General features: G+C 47.0%; 1 protein-coding gene across 6 annotated transcripts in view; it reads left to right on the plus strand.

Annotated features, from left to right (window-relative positions):
• LYN (LYN proto-oncogene, Src family tyrosine kinase) overlaps positions 1–18,993 on the plus strand; it is a 117,362-nt gene that overhangs the window by 71,523 nt on the left and 26,846 nt on the right. For all 6 annotated transcript variants that reach the window (XM_053558419.1, XM_053558415.1, XM_053558420.1 and 3 more), the window contains 2 exons: positions 5,196–5,378; positions 7,642–7,718. In XM_053558419.1, the coding sequence (XP_053414394.1) occupies positions 5,196–5,378; positions 7,642–7,718 (260 nt within the window). The remainder of the gene's footprint in view (positions 1–5,195; positions 5,379–7,641; positions 7,719–18,993) is intronic.

Consider the following 18,993-nt stretch of genomic DNA (forward strand, 5'->3'; position numbering starts at 1 on the left):
TGTCATAATATCCTTACTTTTCTTCATGGTTTTACTACTTTTGTATATGGGGATGTATGCTTCTCATCCCAAAAATACAGTACAGATTTGCCTGGTTTTGAACTTCACGTAAGTAAATCATACCAGACGTGCTTGCTTGGCCCTGCTTCTTGTGCTCAGCGGGGCTGTGCGACTCATCCACGTGTTTGGGGTAGCAGCTACGTTCCCATCTTCATTCGGTGTTGCATTGTGTTGTGTGTTTATTGGAGGTGCACAACAGCTTATCATTCACTTTACTATTTACTTGGCCGCTATGAACAGTGTGCTCTGAACATTTTTGTGCAGATGCAAGAGTGCATGAGCTTCCCCGGGGTTGTTTTTCGAAGTGCTGGTCCCAGTTTAGACTCCCACCAGCAACATGTGAGAGTTCCTCCCGCACCGCTTCTGCCCAGAATTACTAAGAAGAATTCTGGGGTTGTACCCAGGGGACGTGGGCCTCAGGGCGACACCGACAGTGGGTGGCCACTTGGAAAGAGGTGCTGTCTCAGCTCCCTTCATGGGCCCCTTGGAATGCTGTTAGAGAAGCTTTGCAGTTGAATTTTGGTAATGCTTAGAAAAGGGGGGCTGCCACGGTGTCCCTCTCAAGGGGCAGGTGCTGCTCAACTACACTTGAGATTGTCAGATTTTTAAAAATTTTATCAAATTCTGCTTTGGTTTCTCCTTATGGCTTTATTTGCATTTCTGTGATTACTCAAGTGACTGAGTACCCACGTATGTTAGTCATTTGCATTTCCTCTTTTTGAAATGTCCATGCAAGCCTTTGCCTAAGGTTTTTATCTTTCTTATTGATTTGTAGGAGTATTTTATATGTTCTGGATGCTAATTCCTTACCAGTTAGACGTGTCACAGAGCGCATTTTCTTGCTGTATTTTGTCACAGACTTACTCATATAATGAAATCTTCTTGATTAAAGGACTTTTTAAAATTAATTAATTAATTTTTTATTAAATTATATCTGTGTACATTATTAATGCGATCATGAGGCACCATACACTGGTTTTATAGACCACTTGACATATTTTCATCACACTGGTTAACATAGCCTTCCTGGCATTTTCTTCGTTATTGGATTAAGACATTTATATTCTACATTTACTAAGTTTCACATGTACCCTTTTAAGATGCACTGCAGATGTAATCCCACCAATCACCCTCCCTCCGCCCCCCTCCCTCCCCTCCCTCTCCCCTTCCCTATATTCTTAGGTTATAACTGGGTTATAACTTTCATATGAAAGCCATACATTAGTTTCATAGTAGGGCTGAGTACATTGGATACTTTTTCTTCCATTCTTGAGATACTTTACTAAGAAGAATATGTTCCAGCTCCATCCATGTAAACATGAAAGAGGTAAAGTCTCCATCTTTCTTTAAGGCTGCATAATATTCCATGGGGTACATATACCACAATTTATTAATTCATTCATGGATCGATGGGCACTTGAGCTTTTTCCATGACTTAGCAATTATGAATTGGGCTGCAATAAACATTCTGGTACAAATATCTTTGTTATAATGTGATTTTTGGTCTTCTGGGTATATACTTAGTAGAGGAATTATAGGATTGAATGGCAGATCTATTTTTAGATTTCTAAGTGTTCTCCAACATCTTTCCAAAAGGAATGTATTAATTTGCATTCCCACCAGCAGTGTAGAAGTGTTCCCTTTTCTCCACATCCACGCCAACATCTCTGGTCTTGGGATTTTGTGATATGGGCTAATCTTACTGGAGTTAGATGATATCTCAAAGTAGTTTTGATTTGCATTTCTCTGATGATTAAAGATGATGAGCATTTTTTCATATGGCTGTAGGCCGTGCGCCTGTCTTCTTCAGAGGAGTTTCTCTTCAAGTCCCTTGCCCAGCCTACGATGGAATCACTTGCTCTTTTCTTGCTTATACGTTTGAGTTCTCTGGATTAAAGGACTTTTGTTGGTGGAATTTCCTTTAAGATAACACGCTGTATAGAAAATGCCCTATTGCTTATAATTATAAATTTAGATGGCAAGTCAATTTGGTATATTCATGATTCAGTTATGTGGGGGTAGATTGTGGCTTTTGAAAAGGCTTTAGGGTGTTTTTTTGCTAGCTGTCTATTACTGTCTTCTCCATATAATTTAACACTTATTTTATGCTATATTCTCCATTTTTGTATAGGGCATGGCAAGCTCCCACTGAGCATAAACCCAAGTGGAATATAAAAGGAAACTTTTTTTTGAGACAGAGCCTCACTTTGTCACCCTTGGTAGAGTGCTGTGGAATCACAGCTCACAGCAACCTCAAACTCTTGGGCTGAAGAGATTCTGTTGCCTCAGCCTCCCGAGTAGCTGGGACAATAGGCACCCACCACAACGCTCGCCTATTTTAGAGGCAGCATCTCGCTCTGGCTCAGACTGGTCTCGAACCTGTGAGCTCAGGCAATCCACCCACCTCGGCCTCCCAGAGTGCTGGGATTGCAGGTGTGAGCCACTGAGACGGCCCTGAAAGGCAACACTTTAATACAGAAATCAGTCTTAATGACCAGGAGAAAAATCATTAGGTAGGGTTGTTCTTTGTAAGTTAATGCCTTTTCTCTTGCCTGTTAGAAAGTTTAGAAATAGAAACATAATTTGTTTTCTTTCAAGAAATAATTCCTTTTAGCTGGGTGTGGTGGCTCACGCCTATAATCCTAGCACTCTGGGAGGCCAAGATGGGTGGATTGCTTGAGCTCACAGGTTCAAGACCAGCCTGAGCAAAATGCGAGACCTTGTCTCTACTAAAAAGAGAAAAACTGGGCGGTGCCTGTGGCTCAGTGGGTAGAGCACCGGCCCCATATGGAGGGTGGTGGGTTCAAACCCAGCCCTGTCTAAACTGCAACAAAAATATATCCGGGTGTTGTGGCAGGCACCTGTAATCCCAGCTACTTGGGAGACTGAGGCAAAAGAATCCCCTAAGCCCAGGAGTTGGAGGTTGCTGTGAGCTATGGGACGCCACAGCACTCTACTGAGGGTGATAAAGTGAGACTCTGTCTCTAAAAAAAAAAAAAAATTCTCTTATTGTTAGTTATAAATGTAAAGGGAAATGAAAAATATCTACCGAGGGTGATAAAGTGGGGCTCTGTCTCTACAGAAAAATAATAATAATAATAATAATAATAGAAAAACTGAGGCAAGAGGATCACTTGAGCCCGAGTTGGAGGTTGCTGTGAGCTATGATGCCACTGCACTCTACCCAGGGCACCAGCTTGAGACTGTGTCTCAAAAAAAAGAAAATAATAATAATAAATAAATAAATAAAAAGAAAGAATTCCTTTCATTAAGAAAGAAAAAAGCTACATACTCTTTGACAAATGTAATTAAAATAGAAAAGAACAAGAGAAAGTAAAGTCATCCCACGTTGTACTCACTGTGCATATACAAATTGCATTGTGCCTTCAAAGGGGAATTAAACACTCCACACCACCCTTTTTTTTTTTTTTGAGACCAGGTCATGTTTTGTTGTTCAGACTGGAGTGCAGTGGCATGATCAAACTCCTGGGCTCAAGTGATCCTTCTGCCTCAGCCTCCCGAGTAGCTGGGGCTATAAGCACTCATCACCATGCCCGGCTAATATTTTCACTTTTTGTACAGATCAGGTCTTGCTATATTGCCCAGCCTGGTCTTGAACTCCTGGCTCAAGTGATCCTTCTGCCTTGGCCTCCCAAACTGTTGAAATGACAGGCTTAGGCCACCATGCCTGGACTCCCATTACCTTTCCTTAGGGCAAGTTCTATAAAACTGCAGCATATGTTTTTGCTTTGGCAAATCACTGAAAAAAGGCTTTCACACACAAAAAAAATCAGGATTGAAGTCAAACACTTCATTAAGGCATGTCCCAGAAAAGTAGTGCCTTAAGGGAATTATGTTAAGGAGTCAGTATTTCTTCCAGTGTGTTCTATGAGATGTGAAAAGGGAACTTGACAAATGTTCTGAGTTTAGGACAGTGCGGGAGATGCCAAGGTGAACAAATTCAGGTTTCTTTCCCAGCTTCAAAGGCACCTGCTGCGTCTCTTGGAAGGGGAGGGGTGCAGGAAAGGACGCCACGTGCCTTTAGCTTGGGGCCCTTTGGCACACAGACTCTTCCAAGTTTATTTCTCTGAAAACTTTGAGAAATGCTCATTTGACTCTAGGATATTGTACTGTAAGGTTAGTGCGTATGTGTAACTTTATAAAGTACTAGATCTTTTTTCTGATTATAAAAATGTATACACATTCATTGTAGAAAATCTAGTGTATAGTTAAAGGCATAGTGAGCAAAACTAAAGCTGCTCATAATCGTACCATTGACAATAGCCAGTGCTCAGTGTATTTTGGTGTATTTTCTTCCAGACTATTGTTTATATGTGTCTGTGTATCTATAACATATGCTTATATTTTTAAAATGAGGATTATAATGTGTGTCTGTGTGTGTGTAAAGGATTATATTGTATAAAGACCTTTGCTTCATTTTATTAGTCATAGATAAAGAAGATTTTATTAGCTAGAGGAAAATATTAGTCTTCCTGGTAGAGTGCAAATAATTTTTTTAAATGTCATTTTATAAAAATCTTTTGATAAAATTTTTTTGGTAAAGAAAATACAGAGAATTCCCAGATGCCTTTAATTCTATCTCCCTTAATTTTAACAGTATATAACTTTTTTTTTTTTTCAGTTTTTGGCCAGGGCTGGGTTTGAACCAACCACCTCTGGTATATGAGGCCGGTGCCCTACTCCTATGAGCCACAGGTGCCACATTTTTTTTTTTTCTTTTTGAGACAGAGTTTCGCTTTGCCACCCTCCGTAGAGTGCTATGGCGTCATAGCTCACAGCAACCTCAAACTCTGGGGTTCAAATGATTCTCTTTCCTCAGCCTCCCGAGTAGCGGGAGGTGCCCGCCATAACCTCCTGTTAGTTTTAGAGACAGGGGTCTCACTCTTGCTCAGGCTGATCTCGAACCTGTGAGCTCAGGCAGTCCACCAGCCTTGGCCTCCCAGAGTTTTAGGATTCCAGGTCTGAGCCACTGCATCCGGCCTAAACAACATATAATGTTTTATCTCAGGTTTTTTCTACCTGTAACTAAATTGTCTCCTAATGCCATAGCTGCAAAGTGAGCTTTCAGATGCTCTGTCGGTAAAGCAGGCTCTGACTGCTCCTTTTCTTCCTAGGTTACTATAACAATAGTACCAAGGTGGCGGTAAAAACCCTGAAACCAGGCACCATGTCTGTGCAAGCCTTCCTCGAAGAAGCCAACCTCATGAAGACCCTCCAGCACGACAAGCTGGTGAGACTCTACGCTGTGGTCACCAGGGAGGAGCCCATTTACATCATCACCGAGTATATGGCCAAAGGTGAGCGCCTCCCACTGCCCGGCGCCTTTCAAGGCTTTCTGACTGAGAAAGTAAAATGTGTAAATGTCAGAGGACACTCCAATAGCTTTAATTGTAAATCGGCATGCTTACTGCTGAGAAGTCTAAAATATAGGAAAAAGAACCATTTCCAGAAACCTACTCACCAGAAGTAATCCATGCTATAAAATTGTTACATAGTCCTCCTGATTTCTCTTTATCTGCCTGCAAATACCTCTTAGCCCTGAGTGAGAGTGGTACCCCGTGTATATCAAAGAACATTTCTTTTGTTATGTACCTAAAATGTGAGTTCTCAAAATTCTAAAACTACATGTTTAGTACAGTTGTTCAGACTAAATTCCTCTTTGTTTTCATTCTCCAGCATTATCCAAGTTTCATTTTCCTTTTTAACATTATCTCAGTCTTCGGAGTGTCACTTTAAAAAGTTAATATTTTTAAAAGTTGTGGAAGTTAAATTCCCATGTAATCATTCAATTGCTGAAGAGGAGGCTGCAAACAACCATGTTTTCTTCAACTCTCGTCCTACCTTTATTACTTTCATATCGAGAGGTTGGAACCACCATCTTAGCTTCTTGGTCCACCTCTAGTTTAGGAATGAGACCAAGAAATTGCCAAACGAGTTTTTTTGTTTTTGTTTTTGTTTTTGAGACAGAGCCTCACTTTGTCACCCTGGGTAGAGTGCTGTGGCATCACAGCTCAAGCAACCTCAAACTCCTGGGCTCAAGTGATCCTCTTGCCGCAGCCTCCCGAGTAGCTGGGTTTACAGGCACCTACTACAACACCCGGCTATTTTTAGAGAGGAAGTCTCGCTCTGGCTCAAGCTGGTCTGGAACTCCTACCTCAGGCAGTCCACCCGCCTCTGCCTCCCAGAGTGCTGGGATTACAGACCCAGTCCCCAAATGAAAAGTCTTTAGAAGTAACAAATGAAGGAAGGAAAGAAACATAACAATAATCGAGAATTAACAGTCCTCTGCCTAATGGAGATTATAGTGTAAAGTCATAGTTGAACAGGTTTAAAAGCTGAATGTTACATCTTCTTATTTAATATCTATTAATATCAATCAATCAGGGTCCTTACAGAAAAAGGACGTCATTTAAAAAAACAAAACGAAACAAAATCGATTTCTATGGCTTGGGTTGCTGTAGCCCAGAAATCAGACTCAGGGCCAGTCACTTTGTAGGAGCTCTGTAAATATGAATTAACTAACAAGATTATTAATTGTAAATGTAAATGTGAGTTTTTCCACGTAACAATACCTAACATTTATTGAGTACTTACTGTATACCAGACTCCTCTTCATGTACTCTCCCTTAATCCTTTCAGCATTCTGGGGCTAATACTATTGTTCTATGCGCATGAGGTAGTGTAACATTTATTGAGCACTGACTGTATACCAGATCCTTGATGCTTTCCATAGGTAAAGCAGACCCTGACTTCTTTTTTTCTTCCTAGGTTTCTATAACAGTAGTTATTACTTCTCAGCAGTCATGTGACATTTACTGAGCCTGGCCCCATAGCACGTGCTTTGAGCCCATCCTCTGATTATATTCTCATAAAAGCTCTGACACATGTGTAGCTGCTAGTGCCTGGTCACTTTTTACAGACTCAGATGAGGTAAATAACTTGAGCATGGCTTCTCATGAGCTTGGTACTTAAAATTCCAGAGGAAAAGCAGCTCTTGCCTTAGAGATGAACCCTTTATCTGTCACACACACCTTTATAGGTAGGCCTCACTTTTTCCAAGGCACAGTTCACTCATCGAATACTGGGGGGCCCCTATGGTGGGTACTGGGCTCTATGCTTCTTGCCAGGTATAGACAGGCGTGAGCCCGGGCGTCTGTTTGCTGAGGGCAGGCCTCCGGGGACCCTCACAGATTTCTGTCCAGAGGAGCTCGCTCAAGATCAGGTGACGGCAGTAAGTGGATCGTGGTGGCAGGTGCCCTGAAATGCACGGCTCTCAGACACCCGTAGAGAGAAAAGCAGCCTCATCCCTTATCCTTCTCACCTGGAGCACATGCTGTGTTTCACATCAGGTCCACGGGGACCTAATGAGGTGAAAAGGATGAGACCTTTCTTAGAGGGGAGCAGGGATGACCAACCTAGGGGAATGCCATATAACCAGGTAGAATTGCAAAGCTAATCGTTGTGTGAGGGGTTTCCCCAGTCGTGATGATCATTTAAATTTTGTTTGGATTATGTTCTTGTGCGTTTGAACTATACTAACTGTTCCTGCTCTCTCCATAGGCAGTTTGCTGGATTTCCTGAAGAGTGATGAAGGTGGCAAAGTGCTGCTTCCAAAGCTCATCGACTTTTCTGCTCAGGTAACATGTTAAAAAGCCCGGTGTGCATGTAAATTGGCAAAGGGCTGCCTGCTTCAAATTCATGAAGCAGTTACGGTTCCAGATGGAAGGAGTTTCCTGGGTATGTCTCCCAGCAGCGGTTGTGAGAAAGCAGTACACTTTCTTGGAGACAGTCATGGGAGATTGACGTGGAGTGTGTGCCTGTGTCTAGTTTTGACTTGATATCATTGTCTGTAAGACAAGTTAACATCTTCCTGTTTATGTCCATGTCCCCACAAGTCTTATAAACGGTGCCGCTCAGCATTCGGGAGAGACAATTCCATACTGTGTGAGCACGGCAGCTCTTAAATGGTGCATATGTTTTATTTAAGTTTTGAATATAACATAATATTTTTAAGTCCTCAGTATTCTCTACCTGTTCGCCCCTTCCTGTTGGATCTATTATTAGGATTCTGTGAAATGTTCATTTGTAATATTTCTAGTACTAACCTAAGAGTTACACATCTGTTTAGTTTGGAATCACATGTTTCCTGATTGAAGTGTATTTAAGACAGAGGCAAAATACTCAGAAACCCAGCCATGTGCCTCACCTATCAAGGAAATGCATGTTTGAATAATGCCAGCCCCGACCTTTAATAGTTACACTGTGTTCATGAGTGGCGTTCAGTAATCGGATTGTTTGTTTCTCAGTATTGGCCACGGGTGATTCATGCTGGGGAGGCCACGTACCAGGAAGCTCACAGAGACTTATAGGAACTCCAGGGAAGGCTGGTCTTTGTGATTTTCCCTTTCACACTCCAGTTTTAGTTGGGAGATTGTAAGGCCTTCTTGGGAAGCTGAGATGGAGCGAATGAAGGAACATGCAGGTAAAATATCAGCTGAGATAGGACTGGAACGCACACTCTGCAAGACTAGGGTCTGTGTCCTGGCTCCGCCACTCAGGAGCCATACTGCTCTTGGGGAACCTTTGCCTTTTTGGGTTAGTTTATTTGCCTATAAAGCGGAAATGGTAATTCCTACCTTAAGGACGTGTTGAGGGTCAAATCAGACGAGGTGCCACAGACACAAGCCCTTCAGAGCTCGGGGGTGGAAGCTGGGGAAACCGAGGGAGGGCACACCTCATCGTCCTAGCAAACGTGTGCGGGGGAGTCACCCTCCTCCGTCCTCATCTCTTTTGCTGGAATTCAGCAAGCCTAACAAAATAGCTTCCTCATTTGAGTAGGAAACTCAGGTGTGAGCTGGAATGCCAGTATCTAATATGGAAAGGTGCAGCCTTCTGAAGGTTTCAGGACTGCAGTTTGAAAACCAGAGCCCAGGGGCGGCACCTGTGGCTCAGTCGGTAAGGCGCCGGCCCCATATACCGAGGGTGGCGGGTTCAAACCCGGCCCGGGCCAAACTGCAAACAAAAAATAGCCGGGCGCCTATTGTGGCGGGCGCCTGTAGTCCCAGCTACTCGGGAGGCTGAGGCAAGAGAATTGCTTAAGCCCAGGAGTTGGAGGTTGCTGTGAGCTGTGTGAGGCCACGGCACTCTACCGAGGGCCATAAAGTGAGACTCTGTCTCTACAAAAAAAAAAAAAAAAAAAAAGAAAACCAGCGCCCAGCAGCACGAGGCTCTGGACCCTGTGTAGACAGCAGGTGAGGCAGAGAGGAAAGCAGAGGTCACGCGGGTGGACGTTCTGGACCCTGCGTAGACGGCAGGTGAGGCACCCATGAAAGCAGAGGTCATGTGAGTGGGCACTCTGGACCCTGCGTAGACTCTGGACCCTGAGTAGACGGCAGGTGAGGCACCCAGGAAAGCAGAGGTCATATGAGTGGGTGCTCTGGACCCTGTGTAGACTCTGGACCCTGAGTAGACGGCAGGTGAGGCACCCAGGAAAGCAGAGGTCACGCAGGTGGGCGCTTTGGACCCTGCGTAGACAGCAGGTGAGGCACCCAGGAAAGCAGAGGTCATGCGGGTGGGCGCTCTGGACCCTACGTAGACTCTGGACCCTGAGTAGACGGCAGGTGAGGCACCCAGGAAAGCAGAGGTCATATGAGTGGGTGCTCTGGACCCTGCGTAGACTCTGGACCCTGAGTAGACGGCAGGTGAGGCACCCAGGAAAGCAGAGGTCACGCAGGTGGGCGCTTTGGACCCTGCGTAGACAGCAGGTGAGGCACCCAGGAAAGCAGAGGTCATGCGGGTGGGCGCTCTGGACCCTACGTAGACTCTGGACCCTGAGTAGACGGCAGGTGAGGCACCCAGGAAAGCAGAGGTCACGCAGGTGGGCGCTTTGGACCCTGCGTAGACAGCAGGTGAGGCACCCAGGAAAGCAGAGGTCATGCGGGTGGGTGCTCTGGACCCTGCGTAGACGGCAGGTGAGGCACCCAGGAAAGCAGAGGTCACGCAGGTGGGCGCTTTGGACCCTGCGTAGACAGCAGGTGAGGCACCCAGGAAAGCAGAGGTCATGCGGGTGGGCGCTCTGGACCCTACGTAGACTCTGGACCCTGAGTAGACGGCAGGTGAGGCACCCAGGAAAGCAGAGGTCACGCAGGTGGGCGCTTTGGACCCTGCGTAGACAGCAGGTGAGGCACCCAGGAAAGCAGAGGTCATGCGGGTGGGCGCTCTGGACCCTACGTAGACTCTGGACCCTGAGTAGACGGCAGGTGAGGCACCCAGGAAAGCAGAGGTCACGCAGGTGGGCGCTTTGGACCCTGCGTAGACAGCAGGTGAGGCACCCAGGAAAGCAGAGGTCATGCGGGTGGGTGCTCTGGACCCTGCGTAGACGGCAGGTGAGGCACCCAGGAAAGCAGAGGTCATGCGGGTGGGTGCTCTGGACCCTGCGTAGACGGCAGGTGAGGCACCCAGGAAAGCAGAGGTCATATGAGTGGGCGCTCTGGACCCTGCATAGACTCTGGACCCTGTGTAGACAGCAGGTGAGGCACCCAGGAAAGCAGAGGTCATGCGGGTGGGCACTCTGGACCCTGCGTAGATGGCAGGTGAGGCAGTGAGGAAAGCAGAGGTCACACTCGCTGCGGATAAATGAGGATGTCACTTGAATCATGATTTGGGTGTCCCCTGCTGGGTGAGAGGCTTAAGGGTAGTAAAGGTTTGTCAGGGGTTTACAGGGATATGAGGAAGTGGGACTGGAGGCCCAGAGGTGGTTCCAGCTGCTCGAGGGTCTGATCTATGCCCACAGTTTAGTGGGGTCAAAATCACTTGCACTGGAAGTGTGTTTTCTACCTGGATAATGAATTTATTTACATGAGTATTTTGTATTTGATTTTACCTAGCTTATTTCATAAAACGTTATCTTGGCATAGTCAAAGTTTTATGTCTATTCTTTAATATAACCTTGTAAATTACTACCATTGTGACAAGGAGTAACTTTTCCTAATGTAGAAATGAGTAGGGAGGAAAAGTTTTCTTTTAAATCTTTGTAGCTTGCAAGGAAGATTGTCACAGAACCTGGCACTGGGTGTGACTTTTAAACTGTGGATTCCAGGTAGATTCACCAAACCCCTGTGAACTACGATGGGGCTGAGCCCCATCAGTAATACGAAGGACAGTGAAGGCCCCTGGTGTCTCCCGCCTGTAATCCTAGCACTCTGGGAGGCTAAGGTGGATTGCTTAAGCTCAGGAGTCCAAGACCAGCCTGAGCAAGAGCAAGACCCCACCTCTACTAAAAATAGAAAAAAAATTAGCCAGGCGCTGTGGCGGATGCTTGTAGTCCCAGCTACTTGGGAGGCCGAGGCAGGAGGATTGCTTGAACCCAAGAGTTTAAGGTTGCTATGAGCTATGACACCATGGCACTCTACTCAGGGCAACAGAGTGAGACCATGACTCAAAAAAAAAAGAAGACGGCCACCACCCCTGGTCTCCATCCAGGGTGGCCAGTTTACCAATTCCAGTCCTTACCAGACGACCTCCTGATTACCTGTCACAGGGTTTGTGTCCGAGCAGTGGGTCCTGGTAGGACTAGGGAAACATCTAGTTTAAGTGCCAGACTGGCCAGTGTTAGAGGGGGAGTCACAGGTCAGCAGCAGCCAGCAAGACCCTAAGCAGGGGGGTTCAGCACAAAATTCATTTTCCTTACCACCGAGCCCTAGCTGCTTCTGAGCGCCTTTTTATTCCAGGTTCAACCCTCACCTAGACTTTCCTGGTCCTTCCCTCAAGGTGGAGCTGATGAGACTTCACCTTGCTTGTGACTTTTCTTATTATAATACCAAAAATGTGAGGAGGGGAGCCTGACCCTTGGCAATAAGGAGTAGGGCCTGGACGCCTCAGCCGCCGTCTGAAACCACCTGCCTCACTCACCACTTTCTCTCTCTGCGCAGCCCGATCCCTCACCCTACTGGAACACTCTCGACTCCCGGTGGGGGTTTTTTTCTGGCTGGGGTCGGGTTTGAACCCATCACCTCTGATATATGGGGCCAGCGCCCTACTCACATGATTCCCGGTGGTCAGCGCTACCCAGAGCTTCTCTTCCTTCTTGGTGTTCCTCTCTGAGAGGATCTCCGGTACCAAGAGCGCCATCGCCACATAGTTTCACCTTTTCCTCTCTAACCTGCGTCACTCGTTTTCCACAGTGAATAACATGAGAGTCGTAAATAAGGCCGCCCAAGGTGACAGAGGATGCCTCCCTCGGGCCTGGACACTGAGATCATCCAGCCTTTCCCCTCCCTTCTCCCGGCTTCACTTGTGAGGGATAGAGCAGAATTTCGAAAGTCCATTTGGCATTTGAGCTCTAACTAAACAGTTAGTGGGCTTGGCAATGTGTTGATGCTGTCTTCCAAAAGCGTGGTCAGCAGCATCAGAGTTGGGCAATTTAGTGTTCACAGCAGATTTTCATGATGAGAGATAGGTTATTGGGAGGGGAAATAAACCAATTTATCTAATCCCAGTCCCAGAAGAATAAGGGAAACGTAAGGGGCAGAGTTGGGACTTTTCCCACCGTCTGTCTCTGGCCACCTCATCCCTCTGCCCACGACCCACTTCCTCATGCCCTCTACCCGCTCAAGACAGGAAGCGGCGGGGTGCACATGACAGTTCATATGAGAGCTGATTTCATCACTTCCTGTCTCCAGACGCGTTCTGAAGCGCTTGTCTGAGCCCTGGTGTAATCCCCACCCTCCCAGCCCGCCTGCCTTCCTCTCGGTTGCACAGCAGCTTTATTCAATGCGTTTTTGCCACACCAGAAGAATTTTTTTTCCTTGGGGCCACAGTGTTTTATTAGGTCAAGATACATCAAGAGACGTGTGAGTTATATATGCTTCCCAAGACCCTAGGCTCAAAACTAGCGTAAGTTAAATACAACTCACATGGAAGGTAAATGAAGCAGATGGGCTAAATGCAGCACATTTATGCTTTTTATGCTGAAATAGGAAAATCCCTCCTTGCAAAGGAAGTTTGATACTTTCAGAAAGACTTTGCATAGTTCCCTTCTGGACTTTACCCCACGTGAGGGAAGAAAAATGAACTTGGAAGGAGAAGGGGTTGAAATCAGTAGGAATTTCCTTCTGCCGAAGCAGAGATGAAATTGTAGGCTTGTAACACTGAGTGGAAAAAGAAGAGGAAAATTCACAGTTGCAGTTTGGAGGTAAAATAAATCATCCTGTAATTCAAAGTGTATCAAAGCATTTATCACCCTCTGGTAACAACATCCCCACAGTGTCAAAACTACCAAAAAGGAAATAATTATTTGTGAGTAAAATGTCAATAAGAAACGCAAAACCAAAGTTGTTGTCATAATCATGGCAACAAATAAATGTATTTTACCTCCTTCTAGTTGATAAAGTACTTCACCCTCATTTATCTAATTTGAGTCTAACAGCCTTGAAAGCATTTATACTGTTATCAAATCTTTTTACAGACAAGGAGGTGTACTTGGACCTGGTGGGTTGAATTGCTGGGACTGATCCAGGGTCTTCTGACTCCAGTGACTGAGTGTTTCCCTGTGCTCCACAGTCACCCCATGATCAGAGTTGCTTCGAGGGTTGTTTTGGACCCAGGACTGCTGTGATTCACATTCTCCCCCTTTATGGCTTTTGCCTATGAAAATGAATGATTTCTTAAGCTTCTCCCCCCAAAAATCTTTATTTCCAGAGTGTAGCTCTTTCTATCATGCAGTGATTACTGTTAGGATATATTTAGCTCCTAGTGTTAACTTTTAAACCACATTTTAAGTTGGAAATTGGTACAAGTATACAATTCTTGACCTTTTTGAGTAGGAAGGCCTTTTAACGTCAGCGCTTCCTGAGTGTGCCCTGGGTACTGAATCTGCTGGGTGAGAAAGCAGCATGTAGACGGGATCCCCTGCAGTAACTCTGCACTGGGCCCCACCAGTCTGTTGATGGTACATCAAGCCTGCAGTGTGTAGCAGGGGATGTTCTCAGAAGTTTCTGGAGTATTTGATAATACCACTCATCTCCCCATTCCATCCATCTCCCTGTCATTTTCCAGCTCAAAGCTATTATCTTGGCCAGGGGCAGTGGCTCACGCCTGTAATCTAGCACTCTGGGAGGCCGAGGCAGGTGGACTGCCTGAGCTCACAGGTGCGAGATGTTGTCTCTAAAAATAGCCAGGCGTTGTGGTGGACGCCTGTAGTCCTAGCTACTCAGAAGGGTGAGGCAAGATAATGGCTTGAGCCCAATAGTTTGAGGTTGCTATGTACTATGACGCCATAGCACTCTACCCAGGGCAGCAAAGTGAGACAAAAAAAAAAAAAAGCTATTATCTTCATGAAGCAAATACTTTATTTAAAAAAAATTATTATTAGCCTTTAAATGATAGTGTCATCAAATGTCATGAAGTTTAATTCACTTAACTGCAGGAAGAGTTGCACTGAGCTGTTTGTACTTGGTGCTGACCTGGTTTATGCTCTCACCAGGAGACCAGGCCTTGTCCCCAGTCCATAGTTAATGTCACCTTCACAGGGGAGTTCTCGTGCACGACTCTACCCCAAGGCCCCATACTCCCTATTCTTTTTTTTTTTTTTTTTTTTTTTTTTATTTTTGGCCGGGGCTGGGCTTGAACCCGCCACCTCCGGCATATGGGACCGGCGCCCTACCCGTTGAGCCACAGGCGCCACCCATACTCCCTATTCTTTCAAGCACAAGGGCCTGCTCAGAAGGGCAAAGGCCAGCACTGAAGTGGGAACCAATTGTTATTATTACTGGGGGGTGGGGGGGTGTCCAAATATTTATTGCTTGAGGAGCTCAATTTGCTCTTAGACATTTTCATGAATTGTCAGGACAGGGTGACAAAAGGAGAGGCAGCTGCTAGCATCCACTGAGCACAAGCTGACCTGTTTCTGGGGTAAAACCTTTCTCTAGGGCCCCCGCTGAAGTCTCCAATTCCCAGGGAAGAGATTGGTTTCCTCCCACCCTGGTTGGAGGCCCTGGCAGGTCTAGCAGCATCGTTTCCAGGGCACAAGCAGACCGTGAAGCCCCACACATTTTTGGAATTAATTTTATAGAAGGGGCCACAGGCTGACGAAGACAGGCTGGTCCCTCAGTGAGCGTGAGAGGAGCCCCTGCTCGGAAGCCATGGCTCTCCAACATAAAACAGCTGAGCACAGCAGCTATTTCTGCAGAATTCAAGAAGTATTGCTGTTATTTTGCAAATGGAAATAGAGACGATGTTACTGGTGGAAAGAACACAGAGCTGAGAGCCAGGAAACCTGCCCGGCCTCCCCATCTGTACAATGAAAGGCACAGGTTAGGTGTCCTGCAGCTTCAACTCTGATATTCCATGACTAAGAAAATCTACTGAGCTGTCTATGTGAATTGTCGCCCCGAAGTTGTGATCCTGACTCTGTGTGTATTCAGGCGACATTCATGTAAGACTTTGATACTGCTATAAATAAACGAACACAAACTTATCACATTAACATAGGGCCCACTTCTTGGGGACATAAATACTCTCATCTTTCTTGAAGAATGAGTTTTACATTTTTAAATTAAACTTTGACCATGAAGACTTAGAAAATGGGCAGACGAAACTAGAGTGTCAGATTGCAAAACTGGATCATATGCACTAGAAACGTTTTGAAAAAGTGGTATAAAACAGGAACTCTTTTTTTTTTTGTAGAGACAGAGTCTCACTGTACCGCCCTCGGGTAGAGTGCCGTGGTGTCACACGGCTCACAGCAACCTCTAACGCTTGGGCTTACGCGATTCTCTTGCCTCAGCCTCCCGAGCAGCTGGGACTACAGGCGCCCGCCACAACGCCCGGCTATTTTCTGTTGCAGTTTGGCTGGGGCTGGGTCCGAACCCGCCACCCTCAGTATATGGGGCCGGCGCCCTACTCACGGAGCCACAGGCGCCACCCAAGGAACTCTTTTTATTTTTTGGTAGGTAGCGGTAGGGGTGTTTTGCCCAGAACGATGACTAGCTGTTTAAAATAGCAAATAGGACAGAAGAATTTATCTGTGTTTTGATTGGATTGGAAAGCTTTCTAGCACCAGAAAGAAGCTCTGGGTCAATGTGAGGGACAGAGAGTGTGCTTTCAGCCCATGTACCACATCTGCCTCTTTCTTGGCATTCGTTTGTCCAAGGGTGGGGGTTTTGGTCAGTGCTACCCTAAGTCCCAAAATAATTTGCTCTTGAGTACTCATCATGGAAGCCTGCAAGGCTAGAATTAAATTGAAGTAGGTCAGGAACAGGCAGAGTTTATCGCCAGCTGCTCACAATTTAAAAGAGGCGTTGAATGGACCCTCAAGGGAGTAGCGGAGTGTAAACCTAGCGGGTTCCCCTCCCTGTACACCCTCTCCCTCTTTTTTATCCACAAGCCTGTGCTGAGCACAGCCAGGCCCTGTGCCAAGGTGTGGTAAGCAAGACACACCCTGCCTCCAGGAGCAAATGGCTTGGTGCGGGAGGCGGGTAAGTAACAGGTGAGGACAGGGTAGGCTGGCGCTTTGGACTTAGTGAGGGCTCTCTGCAGGCAGGAGCATAGGGCCCAGTGAGTGGGGAGCTGGCGGGAGGGAAGGCTTCCTGGAGGAGGTGGCCTTGACAGCCAGGGTTAGCCCTGCTAGCTTGGGAGGGGGTGTGGACGCAGGGAGTGTCTTCAATTGTGGGGATTTGATGCATAAAGGGCACAAAAAAGGTAGTAGGAGGGGGCGCGAGTGGGGGTGTAGAGAGAGAATGGTGGGGGGCAGCGTGGAGAGAGACAGGGACGTTAAGGAAACTGGAGCTGTGTCCACTCTGAGTCACAGAGGAGGAGCGTTTACAGAATGTGTATGCAAAAAATAAAATTGATTATACTCAGAAAGTTGTTGAAGCAGGACTCACAGTTTTGTAGTTTACCTTTTAGTCATTAGTAGCTGCGGCTTATGCCTCTCCCCACCTCCCCACACCAAGATGTTCTTTACGGAACTTGGTCCTATTTGACTGCTGGGGAGCCACAGGGCTCTGTATTTTTCATGCTCCTAAGATTTTCTTTTGTTGCTGTTTTTTGTTTTGTTTATTATACCTGAGACTGGGAAGGGTGGGATAGAAAAGGGATGGGGAGTCTGCACTCCATTGGAGCTAAAGGGAACCCCTGAAACGGACAGGATGCATTTGAAGCTGTTTCAATTCAGAGTTAGATTCTCAGGCCCTCTCCCTGCCCCCTGAAGCCAAGAGGCACCTGAAGAAGCTCACCCCAAGTTTGGGGAGAGTTAAAGCTCTCCTCCGAGAGGCTTCCTGGTGTTGTGCTGCCGCAGGTGTGAGGCCCAAGCCAGGACACGGGGCAGGATGATGGGTGGGCGTTTGTCCCTCCTTCTGGGGCCGGCCCCCCACCAGGATGAGACCCAGCCACCCGCTGTATACAACTTGATTAGAAAGGAGAAAAGCTGAGTCCAGTGACAAGGGGGTGGGGGGCGGATAGGACTCTTCATCGCAGGAGGAATGAACTAGAGAAGGTGTCACGGCTGAGTGACAGCAGTGCAGGCTCAGTGTGGGGGTGCCCGCAGCTGGGTGGGGTTTGGGGTGCCATGGGGCCTCGGATAGAGAGGTGCTCGGTGCACAGATGTCTTAGTGTGGGGGCTGGGGCTGGAGCAGTTGGGAGCCTGGCACTGCAGATGGTCTTTACATGGGGGTTTGATGAGGTCCCCAAGAAAATGTGGGGAGGGGCAGAGCCGACTTCGGGCAGACCCCAGAGAAAGGGCTGAGTGGGACAGGTCTGTAGGCCGGCCTGGGAAGACCAGGAGCAGGTGTCCTGGAAGGAGGAGGCGGGCATGGGGCCGGGGCACGGGACGTTCAAATAGGGTTTGGGAACAAGGAAACTTCCCTTGGACTTTGTGACAAGGGAGTCTCTGGAGGACGTGGCCGGCCCCTTCAGTGCTTTAGGTAGACGCCAAACACTCAGCTGGTCCCCCTCCCTGTGCCCGTTGTCGCCCCCTCCTGTGTCCCTGTGTCCTGCTCTCCGGCTCCACAGCTTCCCCGACCCTGGCCGACTCTTCCTCCTCATCGTCCTCTTTCTTTGTCCTTTGCTTTGTCCTCTTCCTTCTCCCCGCCCCCCCCACTTCCCACCACACTCTTGAATAAACCTTGATTTCCATTTGGGCTTGAATGGCACCGTACATGCCTTATCCTTATTTTTAAGAGTAGGTTCATATTGGTTTTCTAATATAAAGGAGGAAAATGAAATAAAATAACTGACAGAGTAACTTTTAAACTATTGGTCTTTTAAAAAATATGATTTTGTAGCCTCTGTAGAAAAACTTGCTCTCTCCGCCCCAAACACGTGCTTTAAGACTTATATGTAGCTTTGTGGCTCATGGGGTTTTTGTAAAACACAATATGATAATTGTTTTAAAATTGAGTCACCAAAAGTAGCCCTCCCCTCCCCCAGTATCAGACTGGTTTGACTCCGTGTTTATTCTGAGGTCAGCGTGGCTCCCGAGTGTGTTCCCCGGGGTTTCCTTGAGGTTGGGCTCTACCTCCCCCCAGCACAGCTCTCATCTAATCTAGGTGATTCGATGTCACCTAGAGGAGTTGGTATTGTCCCCAGCAACCCTAGCGACTACAGAGCTCAACAGGTAGTTCACCCTGGTGCCCCATCCCTGGCCTTGGGCCTCCCCACACTAAGATCCCCCCAGAGTCCCTGCCGGGGGCTGCTGGCGTCAGAGCCTGAGTGTGCAAGTGTCTCTCTACCTGGGCAGGCTGCAGTGCCCTGGAGGTGGGATCCCACTCCTGGGGCACCCCAGGGTGTCATCCTGAGCCCCTCTTGTGTTCATCCTCTGCCCTGACAGCTCATAAGCAAACCCTCTCAGTCCTTCCAAAATACATCTGCCTCCCAGGTCACCCTCGTTCGCATCTGGACTGCTGTCTCTTCATT

Source organism: Nycticebus coucang, chromosome 13 (assembly GCF_027406575.1).
Source record: "Nycticebus coucang isolate mNycCou1 chromosome 13, mNycCou1.pri, whole genome shotgun sequence".
In the NCBI taxonomy this organism is placed as follows: domain Eukaryota; kingdom Metazoa; phylum Chordata; class Mammalia; order Primates; family Lorisidae; genus Nycticebus; species Nycticebus coucang.